Source organism: Salvia splendens, chromosome 14 (genome assembly GCF_004379255.2).
Source record: "Salvia splendens isolate huo1 chromosome 14, SspV2, whole genome shotgun sequence".
Lineage (NCBI taxonomy): Eukaryota > Viridiplantae > Streptophyta > Magnoliopsida > Lamiales > Lamiaceae > Salvia > Salvia splendens.
Window position 1 is genome coordinate 1,894,405 of NC_056045.1, and position 21,147 is coordinate 1,915,551.

Genomic DNA, 21,147 nt, shown 5'->3' on the forward strand with positions numbered 1-21,147 from the left:
CTTTGTGGGAAAGAAGAATATAAATAATACTAGTACTTAGGTTGTGTGAAGGACCCTACAGTATCACTCACTTACAAATAATTTTATTTAATATGATTACTGCCGCAAAAAAGAGTACAAAAGTATTTGCCCCTGAAATAGAAACAATAATAATGACAGCCAAAAATAATAATAATAAAACGTAGTACCGATAATAATGACCATATTTAGGGGAAAATATATTGCCTATACAGATGCCACGCCGTAGCTATATCTTAATTCTATATATGTCTCAATTATTCAAATAAGGAGATGCTTTTTGGAGGTACAATGATGTTGCTGGTGAAACAGGCCCTGATTATCTATAATAATTTCATTTGCCATTATATGTACTATGTTTATGTCAACACACCAGAAACATCTACACATGCAATGTCTTCATATGACTATATCCGCCCCCTTTTCTATATGTGCATGCCTAATTACGACCTAACAAAAAATGTGTAGAAACAATACCACTTCCAATTAATCCCAATTCTGAAAATAGAACTCGTAGAGTCAAACAAAGCAAGAAGATTGCTGCCTGCTCAGAAGGCAGATGCGGTGTGGTGGTTGTCATTGGTAATGATAGCAGACGAAGTGAATCTCAAGCTCAGGTGATTTTGAGGTGGAGGGCATTTTAAAGGCCGGATTTAATTTAAAATTCTCCTTTTGCATAGATGGTGATGTCAATCAACCACCAACCTTACCTGAATCCACCATTGCTTGTCATAAGCTCAATCGAAAATTATGAACTTTTTATATAATACTTCCTCCGTCCCATAAAAATATGGGCAATGGATATAGCACGAGAATTAAGACAAAATTGATAAAATAAAAGAGATGAGGAGAATGATAATTAAAGTAATGTTAGGGATAGTGAGACCTATATTATTAAATTAATATAACTTTCTAAAAATGGAGTGAGAAAGAACAAAAGATCAACCGTACATCTGTGTAGTTGGTGATCCAATAAAAAGTCGAAAATGTAACTAACGGAGTAAGTTTTCGACAAGCAAGTTGAGTTCGAACAAACAGTAGCATTTTTTGGGCCTTTTCCATTGATTCATAGCGTCTGATTTTCATGGAAAGATAAATAGTTTTATTCATTCTTCTGTTTATCATATTTATAGATGATTACGCGTTAAAAGTGGGTAGTTACGTGAGAACAAAACTAGCGAGAAAGTTCAGAATGAGACTATATTCTTGGACGGACTAAAGAAAAACGAGATTTTATAGATGGATGAACTATGATGCATTGGTGATCTCATAGGTATTTTTGCATGATATTTTAATTGAAAAAAATCAAAATGTAATTTATAATTCAAAATACGATGTACTACAATGAATATTTTATAAACATAATATAAAACAAGTAATTACTTTTTGGGTTATTATATGGGCCTTGAGCCCGGTGAGGATACTATCGATGAAGCCGTTAAGTAACTTCATTCGGTGCGTGAATTGGGCCCAATTCCTAGTTTCACAATACTTATACATTAATAAATGGGTAAACATAACAAATGAATTTAAATAAAAAAAATCTAAATAACTTTTTACTTTATAATCCACATTTCTGTATTTCATTAGCTATATGTTATACCGAAATAAAACATGGAGTACTAACGTAAGATAGAGCAGATTTCGATATGAGGAGTGTTTTAGTATGAATTGTTTTGGAAAGGAACAAAAACTTATAAACGAAAATGGTTGACAAAATCCTATTAGTTCATAAATCAGAGCCTATCCTCATATTCTACTCAAGCATCGCCCCAACATAAACCATCAAAATACTTCTAAATCGACTAATTTGAGAAGAGAATATTGAACAATACGAGCTCAACGAGGACGAGCCGACGCAATGCGTCTATAAACCGCTCGAAACGTTTGCCCTTCATTCCTCGCAACTTTCTGCCCTTCCTCGGTCGCAGTGCTCAGGAGCTCGACAACTGGATCAGCCGCAAGCTCTTCCTCCGTAAGAGGCTCAAACAGCTCATGATCATCCAAACAGCCTTTCATCCACGCCCCAAGCTCCTCCACGTCACTTATTGTGTATATAATCCCATCAACTTTAAGCACGTACGCATACTCGTCCAACAGATGGGGACTGATCACCCTACGCCGATGGTTCTTCTCTTTGAAATGTGGATCCGGGAACAGAAAGAACATCTTGGTGAGCTGCGCCTTCTCGAAGTAGTTAGGAATGTACTTCATGGAATTCGTCCGAACAACAGACACGTTGTCGTATCTGCCAGGGCTAGATGCCCTCAGGGCTAGGATTCTTTCCTTCACGTACTCTGTCACTTTGTCCCTCAGTTCCATCCCGATCATGAGCGTATCAGGGAAAAGTGTTGCGAGGCTGATTAGAAGCCCACCAAATCCACAACCAATATCTGCAAACTCAATCTTTTTTGAGCCATTAGGGAAGAACTTGGGGAAATGAGCAGTACAGTCATTCTCGAAGTGAGCTGGGGAGATAGGAACAAGGAAATGTGAATCACTCAAGGGGTTGCTGTGCGCCCGAGCTCGGTAGAATCGCTTACGAGGAAGGCCAGTTGTCTTGCTATGAGTAGTAGGATTAGAAAAGGAGTCATGCTCCAACATTGTCTCCCCTACAGATTACAACAGAGGCTAGATAGTGTCAATAGAAAGAAATTTTTCAATAGTTTGCCAACAAACAACAAATTTTCACTTTTCATAATATCATAAATACACACACATCCAACAAAACTGCGGTTATAGGATTCATTTTGACGAACTATATTATAGAATTCATTACACAATTCAATTACATAACCATCAAGCAAAGTGAATATCAAATATGTTGCATAAGAGTGCAAAACACTGAGGCATCCAAAATAATATTAAAAGTAACGTATGAATCATCTCAGAATATAGTAATTTCTAAACAAGTATTGAGATGAAGCTGCAACAGACATATAGTATGAGCTAAAAGAGAGAAAAATCAAAATCGATCTAATTTCAATTTGCTCAGTCAAGTGATTTGTTAAAGTTCAACTTTCAAGATGTTTGTATAGAATCTAAAATGGTTTTCTAAAGCTGAAATTTGCACAATCATATAACAATTTTTTCATGAATTGTAGGATTCAAAGCTGCAAAACTAAAACATGAATTAAGGTTTCAAAACTGCAAAGCTAAGTATTTTTATAGCAACATCTAGATCTACAATACTCCGAAGAAGAGCAAGTGCTTGTGCTTGATTAAGAGATGAAGCAAATTAACACCAAGATCCAAATAACGCAAATCTCCAAACACGACACCGACTGTGAGCTGATTTCACCCGAACATTCCACCAAATTCATCAATTTTCCAAACAACTCACCAATTTTAGCATTGCATCCAAATAAATTCACAAACTTTTAAAAAATTAAATCAACAAGTTCAATCGGACATACCGTCGGTCGGCGAAGATTATTCTCCTCTTTTCTTGGGCGGTCACCGTCGGCCGCAAAGCAAAGCAGAGAAATGGAACGCAGCGGCGTTGAGGTTGAACGTCCAGGCTTCGACGGAGGAGGATTGGGAATTGAGAGCAAGAATTAGTTCGGGTTGGGCTTTCTTTTTGGTAAATGGGCTAATGCAGCAAGATTCAATCATTATAAAAATAATAGCAAATGGCAAGAAAAAAATTTAACCATATAAAAGGGTTGGATTATTAAATGTGATTTCCTTCGCAAATATATACATTACATAGGTACATAATCTCTACCTATATTAGTTTAATGGTTTATATAATAATTGATTACTAATCTCAATCCAATAGAAAACAATGTTACGCACTTTAACAGCCAAATGACAAATCAGATGCATTTAAAATAAACAGGAAGAAAAGAAACAATATAAGGCAGAAATCAATTCATACAATCTTTTTTATTTGATAGAATATAATCCCTTTTTAGCTAAGCAATTTCACATAAAAAAAATACTCACAGGCAATTTGTTATTTATATAAGTGATGACACTTGTTTGGTGTCCAAGAACAATATGATAGTTAAGTCATAAGTGGCATTAGGCATGAAACTAGGGATGTAAATTCAATTCGAAATTCATGGGTTGATCCGAATAGCCTGAATAAAATTTTGCCTAAAGAAGAAATGACTAACAAGTCGTTGGGCCAATTCAATGAAAATACCTTAACAAGTCGCAACTATGTTGGGCCAATCCAATGACAATACATTGTATGTATTATTAATTATTAACAATTATATTAACACGAGTTAATTATAGAATATGAGTATTTTATAAGTAAAAAGCCTTCAAAATCAGAAAGTAAAATCACCAAATTTTGTCAAAGTTTTAGTTCAATTTTTAAAAATGACTAGATTATATCAAAATTTTGAATTTATTGAATCATCCTTTAATTTCATATTTGAGGAAAGTTATTTTTGATGTGGAAAACGAAAAATACAATATGAACAAAACGTTCAGCTACTTAAACGACATTGGTTAATACTTCATACACATAGTCAATCCCGCATTTAGCTTGAACACTAGTCTGCGCCACATTAATAAATTCAGTCATATAGTATGCCGGCCCATCCGGTTTTGTGTGGGTTGAGTTGGGCCCATCCGGTTTTGGCGGGACAAGGAAAAGATGGTCTACCAATGTTTATTTCTTTTATTTTAATGTAATGTACAAATTTAGAAGTTTTATTTTATTAAACTGATATCAAGAAAATTATAAGAGCAGTTGAGCTCAAATAATATTTTTTTTTCTCCATCTACCCCTTTAGCCGTTAAATTTCGTTAAGTTTAAGCATATCGGCCCCAAACTAAAATTCCCTAAGTTGAGCTTAAAATCTTTGGACCCAATGCAGTCCAAAACCGACCCATTATTACAACATTCTCTAGATATGAATTGTTCAATTTTAATAATGAATAATTAAAATTTAAGAAATAAAGTACTTTACTCTTTTCATAAAAATTGATAACGTAAAAAATATATGTAAAAATTGATAACGTAAAAAAGGAAATATAAAAAAAAGTATTTTAGTGGAAAATAGATCCCACCTCATTAGAGAGAGAAATTTTTTAAATGAAAACTTTATATTTTTAAAAGACATGACAAAAATGAAAGAGTTTCTATTTCTAAGAAATTGAGGGAGTAACATTTAGGGCTGTCAATTTTTGATACGACACGATAATTCGACACAAATTTGGGTCAACTCTGATTGGGTTTGGCTCTTTTTCGGGTAGACTCATTAAGAATATGATGATTTCGGGTTGGTTCGGGCTAGCTGATAAAAAATAAAAGCATTGTCTTAATTATATCTGTTAATTAAAAAAATATTAAAAATTTTAATTATATTATTTAGATTTAAATCATGATAAAAGCTTAATCGTGTTATAACATATTATATTATAGTGTAATATCAAGTTTTAATCATGAAATATCATGTTTTAGTAGTTAGTGGAACGTGAGGTTCACTACGGCACTACCAGCCGTGGTTAAAGTGAAATATGACAATTTTGTAGGATGGAAAGAAGTGGAAATATATGACAAACTTTCCAAAATGAAGATATTATATTAAGAAGTAACTTTCTCCACCCACTTAAAAGTTGAGCAATTTCTTATAATTGCACTAGTGAAAATATTAGAGATTTCCCGATGGAGGAAGTATATCCTACCTTGGTTCATGAATCCACGAATCTTGTGGCGAAGTAAATTCGTCGAACTTTCGAATGGGCTTTGATTCACCAACTTTTGTCAATTAAATACTTCTACTAGTTTAGTTGAATGATTGAGAGGGTCACAATAGAAAAATGGCTACCCCACTTTTTCAACAGATTCGGTAGCGGAAAAAGGTATGGTAAAATGAAATCGTACAACAGATTTGTTAAGATACATTTTATATTATTAGAATAATAGTATTTTGAAATTGATAACCGAAAATTAGGAACAATTATGAGCAATAATCAATATTTTTGGCTAGCCAAATTGGACTGACAATGATAATAAGAGACTCTACAATAGTGGACAAGCCCTCTCCCACCGCCGCGGTAAAAAAAAATGTTTCCGGAGCACTGCGGCTCGCGGCGCTGTGCTATAGGGTGACGCGGCCACCGCCGCTGCCCTTCTCCCACAGCCGCCTCCCCACCGAGTAGTTGGCCCACGGCTTTCCACCCCCCCCCCCCCCCCCCCGACCCTTGCTGTCCACCCCTATAGGGAGCCGTGGCGCCGCCGCTCCCCTATTGTGGACGCTCTAAGGTATTCCATTTTCTTGTCTCACTATGATCATATGAAATCGACATGAGATTCATTTTAATACATCCCATTTTACATCGAACATCCACCGATCCACGGACGACATACGTATGAAGGTGGAAAACTTAAAAGTAAGGGCCTTTGGTCACACTTTCAAGTATCCCTATCACAGACTATTTTATTTTAATGGGCAGAATTAAATTGATAAAACACGGTACTACTTACTCTGTTCTTATAAATAGAAATTCTTTCATCTTTGTCTGTTTCCTAAAAATATAAATTACTCCATTTTAGGAAATGAATCTCACGGTCCACTAATACTGATTCCAAACTTTTTCTCTTCCTCTCCTTTCCTTTATTCAATTTTTTTCTTCTCATCTCATATTCTACCAATTTTACACTAAAACTCTTGCCATTTTCAAATTTATATTCTTAGAATATAGAGGGAATATATATTGGTGAACCCTAACTTAATTAAAAACCATGATCGAAAGTACTCCAAGTTGCAAAGTCATTTACTCTCTTACCCAAAAAAATTAGAATATTATTGCTATTTTGGTTAACTCACATATTGAAAACGTCCAAGTTGCAAAGTCATTTACTCTCTTCGACCAAAAAAAAGATTTGAATATTTTTACTATTTTGTGATGTCCCGTATAAATAGATCACTTTTTATTTTAGAATTCTCTTTTTTAATGAGATAAATCAAATCATCTAATAATAATACTACAATCAATTTTTTTTTATCTCTTACTCCCTCCGTCCCTGAATAATTGTCAGTGTCACTTTTTGATCGGACACAAGTTTTAAGAGATGTAAAGAAAAGTTAGTTGAAAAAGTTAGTGGAAGGTGGTATCCACTTTTATTGGTTTTATAATAAAATGGGAGTGGAGTGAGTTAGTGGAATGTGAGACCTACTTACCATTTATGGTAAAAATGAAGTGTGACAATTATTGAGGGACGCACCGAAATGGAAAAGAGTGATAATTAATGGGGGACAGAGTGATTACTTTATATTATGACTCATGCGTTTAAAAGTGGTCAATTGTATGTGACAGAAGGAATATGGAGATTGTTATATTGCTAACTCAATACAAAATTGCTAACTTTTGATGATTTGATAACTCAAACCCTCTATACTAAGTCGCATACAATTTCACCCTTTCAAAATTTATTCCTTCAACCACCACTCGTCCTCCACCTCTCATATCATCAGAGAAATGACGGCATATGGTGTTGTTCTTTCTCTTAGGAATACAATCAACAATATTCTCGATTGTTCTGGTTTTAGCCTCGTTGGTAGCTCTAAACAAATCATACAAGTCGTGTACGACAGGTTGAAGCCATGGATCAAAATTCTGGAAAGAGTAGACATGACAAGCCCAAGCCAGAGCAGGAAGAAAGTGCATGCTTTGGATGGAAGAATCAAAGAGGCAATCTGGAAATTCGAAGACTCATTGGAATCCCTTCTCACTCGACACATTCCTTCTCAACTCAAAACTATTCCAAACAGACTCTCCATTGATCTCCAGAGTCTGCAAAACGAAGTTGATTCATTTTTCCAGACGCTCAAGGATATGGAGAAGGCTTACATTTACCAAGTGGAGAATATGCCTCAAGACGAACCTATTTCCTCCTCATTTGGTTTTTGAACGAAGAAGAAAGCGACATTGCCTCAGGTGTATGGGATAGATTGAAGTGTTTCTATAACGACATCCAGAATGGGTGTATTCAATTATTGGTTACCACCCGACATCGAAAATTGATGCGTGCTGATATAATATGAAGTGACTTTTGGTTTGAGGTGAGGTTTTTGAACGAAGAAGAAAGCATGGAACTATTATGTCAGGCGGTGTTTGGTGATGAGATTTGCCCCCCTCAACTTCACAAAGTTGATGTCAAAATCGCCAAGCATTGTGAGGGTCTCCCTCTCTTGATCGTCACTGTTGCTGGCATCATCTCAATGTTCAAGGATGCATATAATGAAATATCAAAGGTACTTTTCCCAAGCTACGACTACTTACCTCAACGTCTTAAATTGATTTTTCTGTTTATGGGAGTTTTTCCTCGAGATTACCACACTCCCACTTCCAAGATCATCATTATGCTCATGGCTGAGGGGTTGATTTCCGAGTTTGAATTGGGGATGTTTTCTGAGTATGAATCGGGATGTATATATCTGAAAGAGCTATCTTACGACTACAGCCTTGTTTTACGCATCTTCAAGAGCGTTGAAATAACTCATGGTGAGTCTCGAGTTAGTGAGTATAAAACTTGTTGGCTTCATTCTTCATGGCGGGGACGTGTGTAGAGAAGAAGCTAGTAAGAGTAAGTTTTATCATGTCTTAAACAAGTTAATTGATGCCGAAGAAGAAGTTCTAAAATAAAATTTCATTTGGCATCAAAGACTTTCGTGACTCGTTGAGATTGAATTGTGCATCCTTTGCACGTTCTCTACTTTGCTATGGTCCTTACCACCAATATCCAATCCATATAGACGTCGGTTTCAGGTTGCTAAGGGAATCAAGAAATGGAAGCTTCCCCACGCTTGGAAACCTAAGCATGAAACATTGCTACAAACTTGAAGATATTTATTCAATTTCAGCTAACAATACTTTCAAAAAAAATTTCTTTTCTATTTACTTTACCAATATTATACTCCGTTTTAAAACATGTATTGTCCAATCTACTGATGGGGTGCGTACTAAACAAGCCCGACAGCAATGACGGCCCATCAGCCCAAAGCCCAAGGAAGAGTATGAGTTCGGCATTACCAAAGAGTTCGGCCTCAGCCTACAGCTCGGTAAAAGCCGACCAATCAAGCTCTGCGAGTTCGGCATTACCAAAGAGTTCGGCCTCAGCCTACAGCTCGGTAAAAGCCAACCAAGCTCTGCTCTCAGGTCGGCATCAAGCTCTACTCTCAGATCGGCAACCAAAGTAGTTCGGTCTCAGTTTTCGACCGAACAAGGAGTTAGTGGACCCATGCAGGATTTCCACAACTTCCAACACACCCACTACCACGTGGCGTCAACTCAGGCCACGATCTTAGGCCATGACCTACACGACCTCCACGACCTAGAGTGATGATGTAAGCCACGATCTTAGTTCAATGTATAAATAGAACTTAGATCTGATAGAAAGGGGTTGGAAGCTCTCTAGAGAAAAATACCATATAGCAAGTCTGTGTTGTAAGCTGTAATTCCAGATCAAGCAATACAAACCTGCCCCCATTTCTCCCCGTGGACGTAGATTTACCTCAGTAAATCGAACCACGTAAAATTCTCTGTGTCGTGATCTGTATTTTCCTGCATTTACTAACATCAACAATTCGCGGACTCATCACTGGCGCCGTCTGTGGGAACCAGAGAACCAAATTTGTGATAAAGCGAATTTTTGACCATTTTTTCAACCCAAAAAATGCATACCAGATCGCAGAGTACCCGTATTCCTGCCCGTGAGAACCAGGAGGAAGCCAATCCACCCCATAGGCCTGGAAAACAGCCTAGGGATAAATCCACCACCAGTTCTCATGGCGGAGGAACAAGCCGCTCCAAAAGCCGTCACACCGAGTCTTCCCAGCAGCCCGATTTGAACGAGGCTGTCAAGCTGTTTTTGGCTGAAAAGCAGGAGGAATTCTTAACCTTCCTGCAGAGAAGCCAAAAGCAGCCGGAGGCGAAAACGGCGGATTCTCCCTCTCCCTCCATACGAGACAGTCACTACCGCAGTAGTGTCATGTCTTCCAGAAGAAAGAATCCTCGGTACCGGAATCACAGGAGAACTCCATCTCCTCCATACCGAAGAAATGTCGGGTTCGCCATGTACGGAGCATTGAGGACTCCGTTCTCGGACGATATTACCCGAACTTCCCCATCACCTCAACGAGGTCCACATGTGCAAGCTGTTTCCCGAACTGCTTATCGGGAACGCAAGAAGGTGGTTCGATAGCCTCCCCCAAGGCAGCATTAGATCCTACCGAGATCTAATGGATGCTTTCCACAGGAGGTTCTTTCAGAAAGCGGAAGCCCGGATTACTTCGGCTCAGCTGCTTTCTATACGTCAAGGTCGCGACGAAAAGATCAGCGACTTCCTGACGAGATTCCATAAGGAATGCCTACAAGTAGATAATCTCAATGATCTACTTGTCATTTCGGCATTCCAAAATGGAATCCTGCCCGGAGCTCTCTACAGAAAGCTCGTGGAATGCAGTCCGCAAACAGCTCAAGAGATGTGGGACATTGCGGACAAGTTTTCTCGTGCCGATGAGGCAGACCGTCGAAAACGGTCTTTAGACAGCTCATCTAGAGAAGACAAAAAGAAGCCCGATCATAGCGATCAGAGGCTTCCTCGCCGAACACCTTCCCCACCAAAGGAGAGATAGCGGTCATCCGAGGTGATCGAAAAAAGAGCAAGTGTGTTCGCAGATTGCGCTTAAAAGTGCCGAGCAATCAGTTCGGCACCATCAAGCATAGCAATCACAGCAGCCGGAGTCAGAGGCAGGCGGAATGACCGAAGTCACACCGGAGCCGAACTCGATGGTGTACGGCACTGAAGCCGTGATTCCGGTTTAGATTGGCATACCCAGTCCCCGAACTCAATTTCTCCTCGGAAATGAATGGTGACGGACTGAGAGCCGAAATAGATCTTGCCGAAGAAAGAAGAGAATTGGCCTGCATAAAAGCAGCCAAGTACAAGGAGCAAGTAGCCCGGTATTACAACCAAAGGGTGAAGAAGCTGCAATTTCAAGTGGGAGATCTCGTCTTGAGAAACAACGAAGTAAGCCGAGCAGAAAAGCTGGGCGAACTCGAACCCACATGGGAAGGTCCATATCGGGTGTCAGAAGTCCTCGGCAAAGGGTCTTACAAATTGACTCACGTGTCAAGAGCACAAGCACCCCGAACATGGTACGTTTCCAACCTCAAAAAGTTCCATTTGTAAGAGACAGTCCGGTCAATGTGCTTTCTTTGGTTTGCTTGGTCTTTATTTGTCTCTGTGCGTTTTGTCTGTGTGTTTTGTCTGTTTCGGTGCGTGTCGTCTCTTACAAATATTACTGAGGTATCTTGTTCTTCGAAGGCTGATCCCCTTCTTAGAACATATATAAGCCAACGATTGTGAGTCAAAGCTTCTACAGAAGATACAAGACCACAATTCAGCTTAAACAAGCAGTTCGTCCGAAACGAGCTGCAACAAGCCAACGATTGTGCGTCAAAGCTTCTAAAGAGGATACAAGACCACAATTCAGCTTAAACAAGCAGTTCGTCCGAAACGAGCTGCAACAAGCCAACGATTGTGCGTCAAAGCTTTTAAAGAGGATACAAGACCACAATTCAGCTTAAACAAGCAGTTCGTCCGAAACGAGCTGCAACAAGCCAAAGATTGTGTGTCAAAGCTTCTAAAGAGGATACAAGACCACAATTCTGCTTAAAAAGCAAGCACTTCGTCTGAAACGAACTGCAACAAAAGTCCGATTCTCGCGATAAAACTTGCCTGAATTAGGATAAGGGAAAGTCCAATCCATGCGATAAAACTCGCCGAATTAGGACGACCAAGTTCGGTCAAAGCAGTTTACCTCATAAGACCGAGGACGACCATGTCTAGTCAAAGAGGTTTACTGCATAAGACCACTTCGGTTAACTGGGAAAGTCCGATCCACGCGATAAAACTCGCCGAATTAGGACAAGGGAAAGTTCGATCCCGGCGACAAAAATCGCCAAATTAGAACACAGACCAAAGACGAGTCCGGTCAAAGATGTTTATTTCATCAGACCAAAGACGAGTCCGGTCAAAGATGTTTATTTCATCAGACCAAAGACGAGTCCGGTCAAAGATGTTTATTTCATCAGACCAAAGACGAGTCCGGTCAAAGATGTTTATTTCATCAGACCAAAGACGAGTCCGGTCAAAGATGTTTATTTCATCAGACCAAAGACGAGTCCGGTCAAAGATGTTTATTTCATCAGACCAAAGACGAGTCCGGTCAAAGATGTTTGTTTCATCAGACCAAAGACGAGTCCGGTCAAGGATGTTTATTTCATCAGACCAAAGACGAGTCCGGTCAAAGATGTTTATTTCATCAGACCAAAGACAAGTCCGGTCAAAGAAGTTTACTTCATAAGACCTAGGACAAGTACGATGAAATTTTTTCGTTAAGCTGTAAATACACAGTGTTAGAAGCGAAAACAAAATTTCATTTTCAAATCTTGTTCGGCACACAACTCCGCTACCCTACAAGATGGCGTTACGCTATTACAAAGGACTATTCTACTGTCCAGGGTTGCTAAAGTTGAGCCATCTATTCACAAAATCCTCGTGAAGCTGAGTTCGGGCGTTCCAGGCAGCTGCAGAATAAGCAGGTCGACGAGATGCTCTAATCGACCTGCCACCTCTTCTCTGAGCCCGGGAAGCCCTAGCACCTCGGCGGCGAAGAGTCTCTTCACGAAGCATTTGTTGATCTTGCTCACTCATAATCACAGCTCCTCTACGAACTTCAGCCTGTTCTCGTCTTGACGTTTCCGGCTGTTCCAGAGTTCGTTGCTGACTTGGAGTACGGTTTTGAGCAAGTGAATCAAAGGTTTGATCTGGAGTGCGAGCATCTGTTGGCACGATATGCCGAAGGAATCTTTCTATAGAGGGGCGCCGAGAAAGAACAATGTTGTACCGAGAAGCCCAACGCCGCAATGATGTCACGACTTGTTGGCAAGCCGAGCTCTCCAGCGCATTGTTCCTCCGGAGTACATTATATTCCTCCCACAGTTCGTCAACTCGACTCTGAACATCTGATATGGTCATTCCCCCACGCACACGGATGTAATCCTCGTACGCAGTCCTCTCAGCAATGGTCGTGTTCAGCTCGGCCTCCAGATCATTCTTATCGGCCTCCAGCTTCACTAAACGAGCCAGAAGCTCGTCATTCTTCGTCTGATCGGCTATAGCTCTTTTCTCAGCTTCGTCTAAAGCCGAAGAGTACAGCCGTTTCCAGTGAAGTATCTCCATCTCCTTGAGTACAAAGCAGCTACGTCAGTTCGGCATTTCAGCTTACCGAGCAGGTAGTAAACCACAACAGGAGTAAGAGAGTACGAAAGGCTAAACGAAGACACAAGAGCAGAAAGAAGAATTTTTTCATTCATAAGAAAAAATTTTTTCTATACAAGGAGGGCTTCAAGGCCATTTTACATAAAGGAAGAAACTAAACTAAGAGAAGGGAGACGAAATCATACTTCGCTAGCCTCGTCTCCGCCTTCTCGGTGAGGTTCAGCTTCCTTCTCCTTATCTGCTTCAGCTTCAGCCTCTGCCTCCTTGCTCTCCCCAGCCTGTTCGGCGGCACCGTAGCCGATCTGCTGCGCCTCCTGATCGGCCTGCTTATCGCCGGCCTCCAGCTCCAGCGGCTCGGCCTCACCCTCTCCGTTGTAAGTCGAAGCGGGTGAAACGGGTCCCACGGAGGCAAAGATAGCCTCCAGGTTCTCGTCCCGATCAGCTCGACAACTCCGGACTCGGTCTGCAGAAAGCAGGACCGAGGATGAAGCGAGCTCCTCAAGGAGCGGCAGATTCTGAAGCCGAGCTGCTATCTCTCGGCTGTACAGAGGCAGCACGGCGTCGGCCCCCTGCTCGCCCTTATCGGCAATTAGCCTTACCAGACTACCGACAAAAGCCGAGAACTGGCTGCTCAAAAAGAGTTTCTCCGTGTAAACACGGAGAGCCTCCCCCTGGGCAACCACGGCGGCAGCACCACTCCGTTTCATCTGCTCTCGCTGGATGACGAGCTGGTTTTTGGCAAACTGAGCTTCATCCTGGGCTGAAATCCTAGCAGCTCTGGCTTTCTCAAAGTTTGCCTCAGCCTGCTCGGCCCGGTGACAAGCAGCCGCCAATTTCCTCTGCATCTCAGCATAGTCGTTGGACGCTTTGGAGAGTTCGACGGCGACGAGCTTGGAGAGCATGTCGTTCCTCTGAAAATGGATAAAGAAAAAAGTCAACAGAGGGCACCAAAAATACAGGACAGAAGCAAAGCCAAAGAATCAAGAAGACAATTCACCTCGGCAAAGTCCGTGGGCCATAAAAATGGCTCACAGATATGCTCCGAAGGAGGCGCCAAGACCATGTCTTTCTCTGGCGCTCTCGGGGGTTTCTGGGTCTTCCCCTTCCTACTTGCCGAAGTCGACTCCGGCTTCTTTGGACCCGAAGAGGTCTTTTGCCTCTTCGGATTCTTCTCGGCATCAGGCGCCGAGCTGGTAGCCTTCTCTTTCTCCGGCTCCTTAAGCTCGGAGGATTTGCGGCTAACCTTATTCAGCATGTACACTGCCAAAAAGCAAGAAAGCAAGGTTAGTTTTCGCCGCTAAAGCAGTAAAGAATAAAAGAGAAATCCTCACCCTTGGCCTCTTCGTCCGAAGACGAGATATTGAACACGAGGTCGCCCTTGACGAGCTCAGTTTCCGAATACTGTTTCCTAATCATAGGAATCTTATTGAGCTCGCCCTCGAGCTCGGCCAACGGTTCTAACCGAGGATGGGGAATCACGGACTTCGGCCTTCTCCAAGGAAAGCCCGGAGCCGAAGTCCTATTATAAAAAAAGAAACGGTTTTGCCATTTCGGCCACTTGGTTTTGCAGAAGGCCCTAAAAGGCTGTAAGGGGATCAAGTAAAACCAAGATCCCTTCCTTTTAAACTGGAAAAAATTAAGGATTGCCCTCAGAGACAGATCCTTATTTAGCCTACGCAGTTCGGCAGCAAAAGCCGATAAGTGCCTCCAAGAGTTCGGAGTCACCTGACCTAAAGGGAGTTGAAAAAAATCAAGAAGCTCTACAAAAGGTGGGGGAAGAGGGAAACGAAGCCCGCATTCTAAGCAGGCTTCGTAAACGGTGGCATAACCCTCCGGCGGGTCGTTAGCCCTATGATCATCGCCGGGAACCACCGCCTTCCCCCCGGGAAGAAGATATTTTTCGTGTAGAGATATCACGGTGTCCTTACTCAAGACGCTGTGAAAGTACTCTACGGTCTTCTCCCCGGATTCTTTCCGGCTAGGAGACCCCTTATCCCCTTTCCTACCGCTACCCGACTCCGAAGAAGAAGAAGACATTTTTCTTACTTTTTGAAGGTGAAGAAAGTCTGAAGAAGTTCTTGAAAGCGGAGAGAGAATTTTCGCAAAGGAGATAGAGTGCAGAAGAAGCAGTCGCAAAAGTGCTTCAATGATGAAGAAGGGAGGTATTTATCAGATTCGGCAAAGATTTCAAAATCGTCGCACCGTTTCGAATCCCCTCTTTTCAGGATTCAACGGCCGGATTTTACTGTCGCATTTAATGCAGCCACATGCAAGGCACGTCCCCTGACGTCAGCCTCCCCCGTACCTTTATCCAGAATGCCGAAGTGACTCGCTTCGCCGAAGTGATTCACTTCGTCTTTCGGGGGGGGTAGTGATGGGGTGCGTACTAAACAAGCCCGACAGCAATGACGGCCCATCAGCCCAAAGCCCAAGGAAGAGTATGAGTTCGGCATTACCAAAGAGTTCGGCCTCAGCCTACAGCTCGGTAAAAGCCGACCAATCAAGCTCTGCGAGTTCGGCATTACCAAAGAGTTCGGCCTCAGCCTACAGCTCGGTAAAAGCCAACCAAGCTCTGCTCTCAGGTCGGCATCAAGCTCTACTCTCAGATCGGCAACCAAAGTAGTTCGGTCTCAGTTTTCGACCGAACAAGGAGTTAGTGGACCCATGCAGGATTTCCACAACTTCCAACACACCCACTACCACGTGGCGTCAACTCAGGCCACGATCTTAGGCCATGACCTACACGACCTCCACGACCTAGAGTGATGATGTAAGCCACGATCTTAGTTCAATGTATAAATAGAACTTAGATCTGATAGAAAGGGGTTGGAAGCTCTCTAGAGAAAAATACCATATAGCAAGTCTGTGTTGTAAGCTGTAATTCCAGATCAAGCAATACAAACCTGCCCCCATTTCTCCCCGTGGACGTAGATTTACCTCAGTAAATCGAACCACGTAAAATTCTCTGTGTCGTGATCTGTATTTTCCTGCATTTACTAACATCAACAATTCGCGGACTCATCATCTACCACAAATTAAATAGTATTGGCAATGAACAAAAGGAAGTATGTGCATGGGCGGAACTAGTAAGTACTACCTCCGTCCCGCATTAACTTTTACATTTACTTTTCTGCACTCGTTTTATAAAAATGATAAGGAGTAATAAACAGTTAAAGTCGAGAAAATAGTAAAATAAGAGAGAGAATAAGGTAGAGAAGAGTCTTGTTTACATTATTCTCTCTCTTACTTTACTATTTTTCCACTTTAACTATTTATTATTATTTTTACAAAAAGAGTGCAGAAAAGTAAATGTAACAGTTAATGCGGGACGGGGGTAAAATGATAAATTGCAGGAAAAAGTGATAACAATGGCTGCTGTGCCATGACTCTTGCTATTTGAAGAAGAAGAGGATAGTGAAAATTTAATATAAATATAAATGTTAAAATCCACACTTCATAACAAGTGAAACCACGATTTATGCTATTTTTTAGTTCTCTACTTTTGCAATTTTGCTTCCTTAAAAATATAAAAGTGTCATCACTTTAAAAATAATACTCCATATAACCCTACTACTATGTGAATAATGAGGAGCAATGTAAGAGAGATAGTAGCTTTGTGTAATAAAATGATTATTTTTCTACTAAAAATTTGACATTATTGTTGAGGATATAGGCGATGGCGCAGATGAGGAATATGATGCAGAATATACGTATGATCATGAGGATATAGGCGAGAGCGCAGATGAGGAAAATGATGACGAATATACGTATGATCATGAGGATATGGGCGAGAGCTCAGATGAGGAAAATGATGATGAATATACGTATGATCATGAGGATATAGGCGAGGGCGCTGATGTAGAAAATGATCATACGTATAATCATGAGGGTACATGGACGAGCGCCAACGTCAAGGAGCATGTGAGTTCATATGGCCATTTTTTAGTTACGCAAAAGATATTATTCTTAGTAATGGTGGTAAGGGAGTATGGAGGAGCGATTATCAGAGTTAGTAGCTTTGTGTGAAGATTATATTTTAAGTTTTTGATGAAAAATTGGCATTAATGTTGAGGATATAGGCGAGGGTGCCGATGAAGAAAATGGTGAGGGATACACGAATGATCATGGGGAGAATGAGGAGGAGAAAGATGACGAAGATGCGTAGGATCATGAGGATACAGACACCAACATCAAGGAGCATGTGAGTTCATAGGCTACTTTTTTACTTGTAGTATGTAGTATATTATATAAGCAAAAGATATGATTCTTTTTAGAAGAATTTTGTAATCCAGTTTTGATTTGCAGGAGAAGACATTGAGGCTTTGAATTTGTTGCTACAGAGTGATGCACATGTTCATTAGTATGAATTTTCTCAATAAATTCAAGAACTTTTGCAGTGATTTCATGTTATTTTGGTTTGATTTCCAATAGCTAAATCATGGGTGTTGTATTTTTATTTATTGGGTTGTCACTTGCATTTAAGAATGTTAATATGTGTTGGATTATATCTTGAGGGGATTATGTATGGATAAGTGATAACATTACTCGAGTATTTATATAAATTTGAGGTTGGATTATTAACATTATTTAAGCATTTAAATAAATTCATTAGGAAATATTTAGCTGGTGGCTTTGGTATTTACCTTTTGGTTGTGAATAATCAGTTATTTGAGCCTTGAGGCTGGAAGTTGAGGAAATATATGACCAATGTCTGTCACATTAAGAAACACAAAACCTAAGCACATTGAAAATTAAGCGTCACAACAGAATATATTTCTCGGTTCCCACTATTCGAAGACTCATTGGAGACAAATATTTGGCTTTTAAATTTTGTCCAACATCTTCTAGAATAATCTTGATAATTCTAATCACTCCTTTCATCTCACGGTAAGAGTAACATTTTGTAATTTCATTCCATCTCATAAGAAGAATCACATTTTGCTTTTACCATAAATGATGAGTAGGTCCTACACTAACTCATTTCACTTAATAAAATCAATATAAAAAAGTGGAATACAATTATTCTTATCTACAGTGCTTGGCTGATCATTTTAGCTAAAAATTAAAATAATCTGCGATGAGATTTTTTTTTTTATTTGACCACAACTGTACAAAATTTGGGTCCAACCCACTTCTAGACAAAGCATAACATGTCACTAATAATTAATCGCACTATATATATATATACTACTTCAAGGAAAATACTAGTTTTATTCAAGAGATATATATATATTTAAATGTCAATTCAGAGAAGAAAAGTGGATGTCTTTGATCATAGTAAAAGTAACACTGCATTTGCCACTTAGATGCATGACAGCATGAGAGAGACAAGGTGCCACAACAAGCATAGTAACAATTGTGCTTAGTTGCTTATAGATTCAAATCAGCAACAAGAATCCCACAAACTCAACTTCAACTTGAATATTCTATTTAATTATTTTAGGTGCAAAACAAGCTGCCAACTGCCCGCAAAAAATTTCCACCTTGTAGTTTAATTTAACTAGCAGTGTTCCTCATCACATATCCCCCCACATTTCTTCGATCCCTAAAATTCGGTATGTTACACGACCTATCGTTTGGATGCCTGCAATGGGCCGGACGATGCATCGTCCGACTCATGGGGCGTGGCATTGTCCGCCCCATTGTAGATGCCCTATGGCACAGGTCTACCTATAGTAGAGTTAGAGGTGGAGGAGCTCAACATGGCGAGTAATAGAGTTTTTCACATGTATTGATGGTCGATACGAGTTAGTCAAACCCCTATTTCTAAATTTTACTCCGCATAAAATAGTAACTTTAATAAAATATATTCCCCCCATTTCCTAATATGCCCCTACTCCCTCCGTCCCTTAAATTTTGTCTCATTTTTTCATTTATATTTGTTCTACAAAATTTGTCACATATCACTTTTTACCATTTTTTGTAATTGACCTCATATTCCACTAACTAATTTCAACTCACATTTTATTATAAAACTAACAAGTATATAAAAGTAGGACCACTCTCCACTAACTTTTTCAAATCACTTTCTACTACATTTCTTAAAACTTGTGTCCGGTCAAAGTGTGACAAAATTTAAGGGACGGAGGGAGTATCTCATTTTAACTCGGCACAGATTTTAAGAAATATAAAATTAAGTTAGTTGAAAAAGTTAGTACTATATTAGTTTTATATAATAGTTTTATAATATAATGTGATGCGAAATGAATTAGTGGAAAATATATGGAGTCCATACTAAAACTAATAAAAGTGAAGTAATATACTCTCTATTCCTCAATATTTATCGCACCTTAATTCGGTACGAGTTTTAAGAAAAAGTTAATAATATGTGGATCTTATTAACAATATACACAATTCTAAATTCGAATAAAATAATATTGGATAGTCAAACTTTTTTTATTTTGAATTCACATGATATTTGAAATTATTTTTGTTACACTTCTCCCTCTTCTATCCTACAATATTTCTCTATATTTCTTCCTAATTAGGTTGATTAATTATAACTAATCAAACATTCCTCAGCTTTCATTCGTAAAAGGGGAAGTTAAGAAAAAAAAAAAAAAGAATCGACCCTTTAAGTATCCCAATTGCATGGCAAAAAAGGCATGAAGAGAAAGATATATAAAGGATATATTTCAATCTATATTGAATTGTCGATACATAAATAGTAAAAAGTGGAATGTGATTGATAGACCAAAATAAAAAATTGAGGCACGTAGTGATGAGGAGGAAGTAATTAACCGTATAAAGTATAATAAATGAACTTAACTAATCTAATCTAATTAGAACTTAAAATTCCACAATTTTAATTACACGATTATTCTAGAATGGCTGAAATTTCAACCTTACGCGCTATTGAATCCTCTTCTCATCATCAAATACAAAAACCCCCACCTCCAAATTCAATCCAAAAAAACCAACCAAAAAATTCGATTCTATGGCGACGATCTACTGCTGCCGAGAGTGCGGCGCGAATCTGAACCTCCAGCCGGCCGATCTCTTCCCGCCGGACTTCTACTTCGAGGCCGGCAACAAGAAGACCCTGTCCTTCGCCGCTGTGGACCCGTCCAAATTCCGATTCGAGAAGGAGGACAAGATCCGCCCCTTTTTCGAGACGGTAAACTACTGGGGGATCCAGAGGAAGCGCGTGAAGATCATCTGCAATAGCTGCGGGAAGCTCGTCGGCTACGTCTACGACGACGGCCCGCCGTTGATGAGCGGCACCGGGCAGTTCGGGTTCGGGCCGAGCCAGGCTATTCCGAGAAACCCTAGGTATCGATTCAAGGATAAAAGTCTGGCCGTTACTTCTCAGACTTAATCGTGTTTTGGCTGATTTCCGTGTAAATGCTTCAACTTTTTTTTTTCTTTTTGGGATTAATTTTCATCGCATTTAGATGCATATGTAAATTTTGAGAATTGATATTTTGTTTATTGTTTTGAATATTTTTACTAGTACTACATTAATACTTGCAATGTGTCATGTATCAAATTTAATACTCCTATATTATATGTTAACGGTATATCAAAATTTCATTGTTTCCAACACAAAGCCAAACACAAACAACATGTCAACATTAATCTCAAATCAAATCGTTTTTGAGCCACTAGATTAATCTGGCAAGTCATGTAGAAATCTATTTTGCCTGAATCTTTAATTGTGGGAAATTCAAACAAAGGTAGAGTTCATGATTTTTACAACTAAGTTTTAAGCTCATTGCAAAAGTCAGATTTCAGTCATAGTTCGTAATATTACTTATTAGTGACGGCTACCGATTGCTCTAAAATAAATATTTCGTCTCTTCCATTCAAGATTTGAATGATCACTTTCTTAAATGTTAGTATGTGATTTTAGACAAGATTGTTGAGTGTAATTAAGC

General features: G+C 39.7%; 2 protein-coding genes across 2 annotated transcripts; one reads left to right on the plus strand and one right to left on the minus strand.

The window, feature by feature from the left end:
* Positions 1–1,677: 1,677 nt before the first annotated feature.
* LOC121763264 (tRNA (guanine-N(7)-)-methyltransferase-like) lies at positions 1,678–3,605 on the minus strand. Its single transcript, XM_042159241.1, has 2 exons — positions 3,435–3,605; positions 1,678–2,630 (listed from the first exon to the last, which is right to left on the minus strand). Exon 2 carries the CDS (start codon positions 2,620–2,622, stop codon positions 1,858–1,860), a length of 765 nt encoding a protein of 254 aa, XP_042015175.1. The 5' UTR covers positions 2,623–2,630; positions 3,435–3,605; the 3' UTR covers positions 1,678–1,857.
* A 16,479-nt stretch (positions 3,606–20,084) lies between these two features.
* On the plus strand, positions 20,085–20,738 carry LOC121763815. Its single transcript, XM_042159899.1, has one exon. It carries the CDS (start codon positions 20,208–20,210, stop codon positions 20,586–20,588), a length of 381 nt encoding a protein of 126 aa, XP_042015833.1. The 5' UTR covers positions 20,085–20,207; the 3' UTR covers positions 20,589–20,738.
* The last annotated feature ends 409 nt before the right edge of the window (positions 20,739–21,147 follow it).

Excerpts from the sequence above, each read along its gene's own strand:
- LOC121763264 (XM_042159241.1), bottom strand. The coding sequence starts at position 2,622 with ATGTTGGAGCATGACTCCTTTTCTAATCCTACTACTCATAGCAAGACA.
- LOC121763815 (XM_042159899.1), top strand. The coding sequence starts at position 20,208 with ATGGCGACGATCTACTGCTGCCGAGAGTGCGGCGCGAATCTGAACCTC.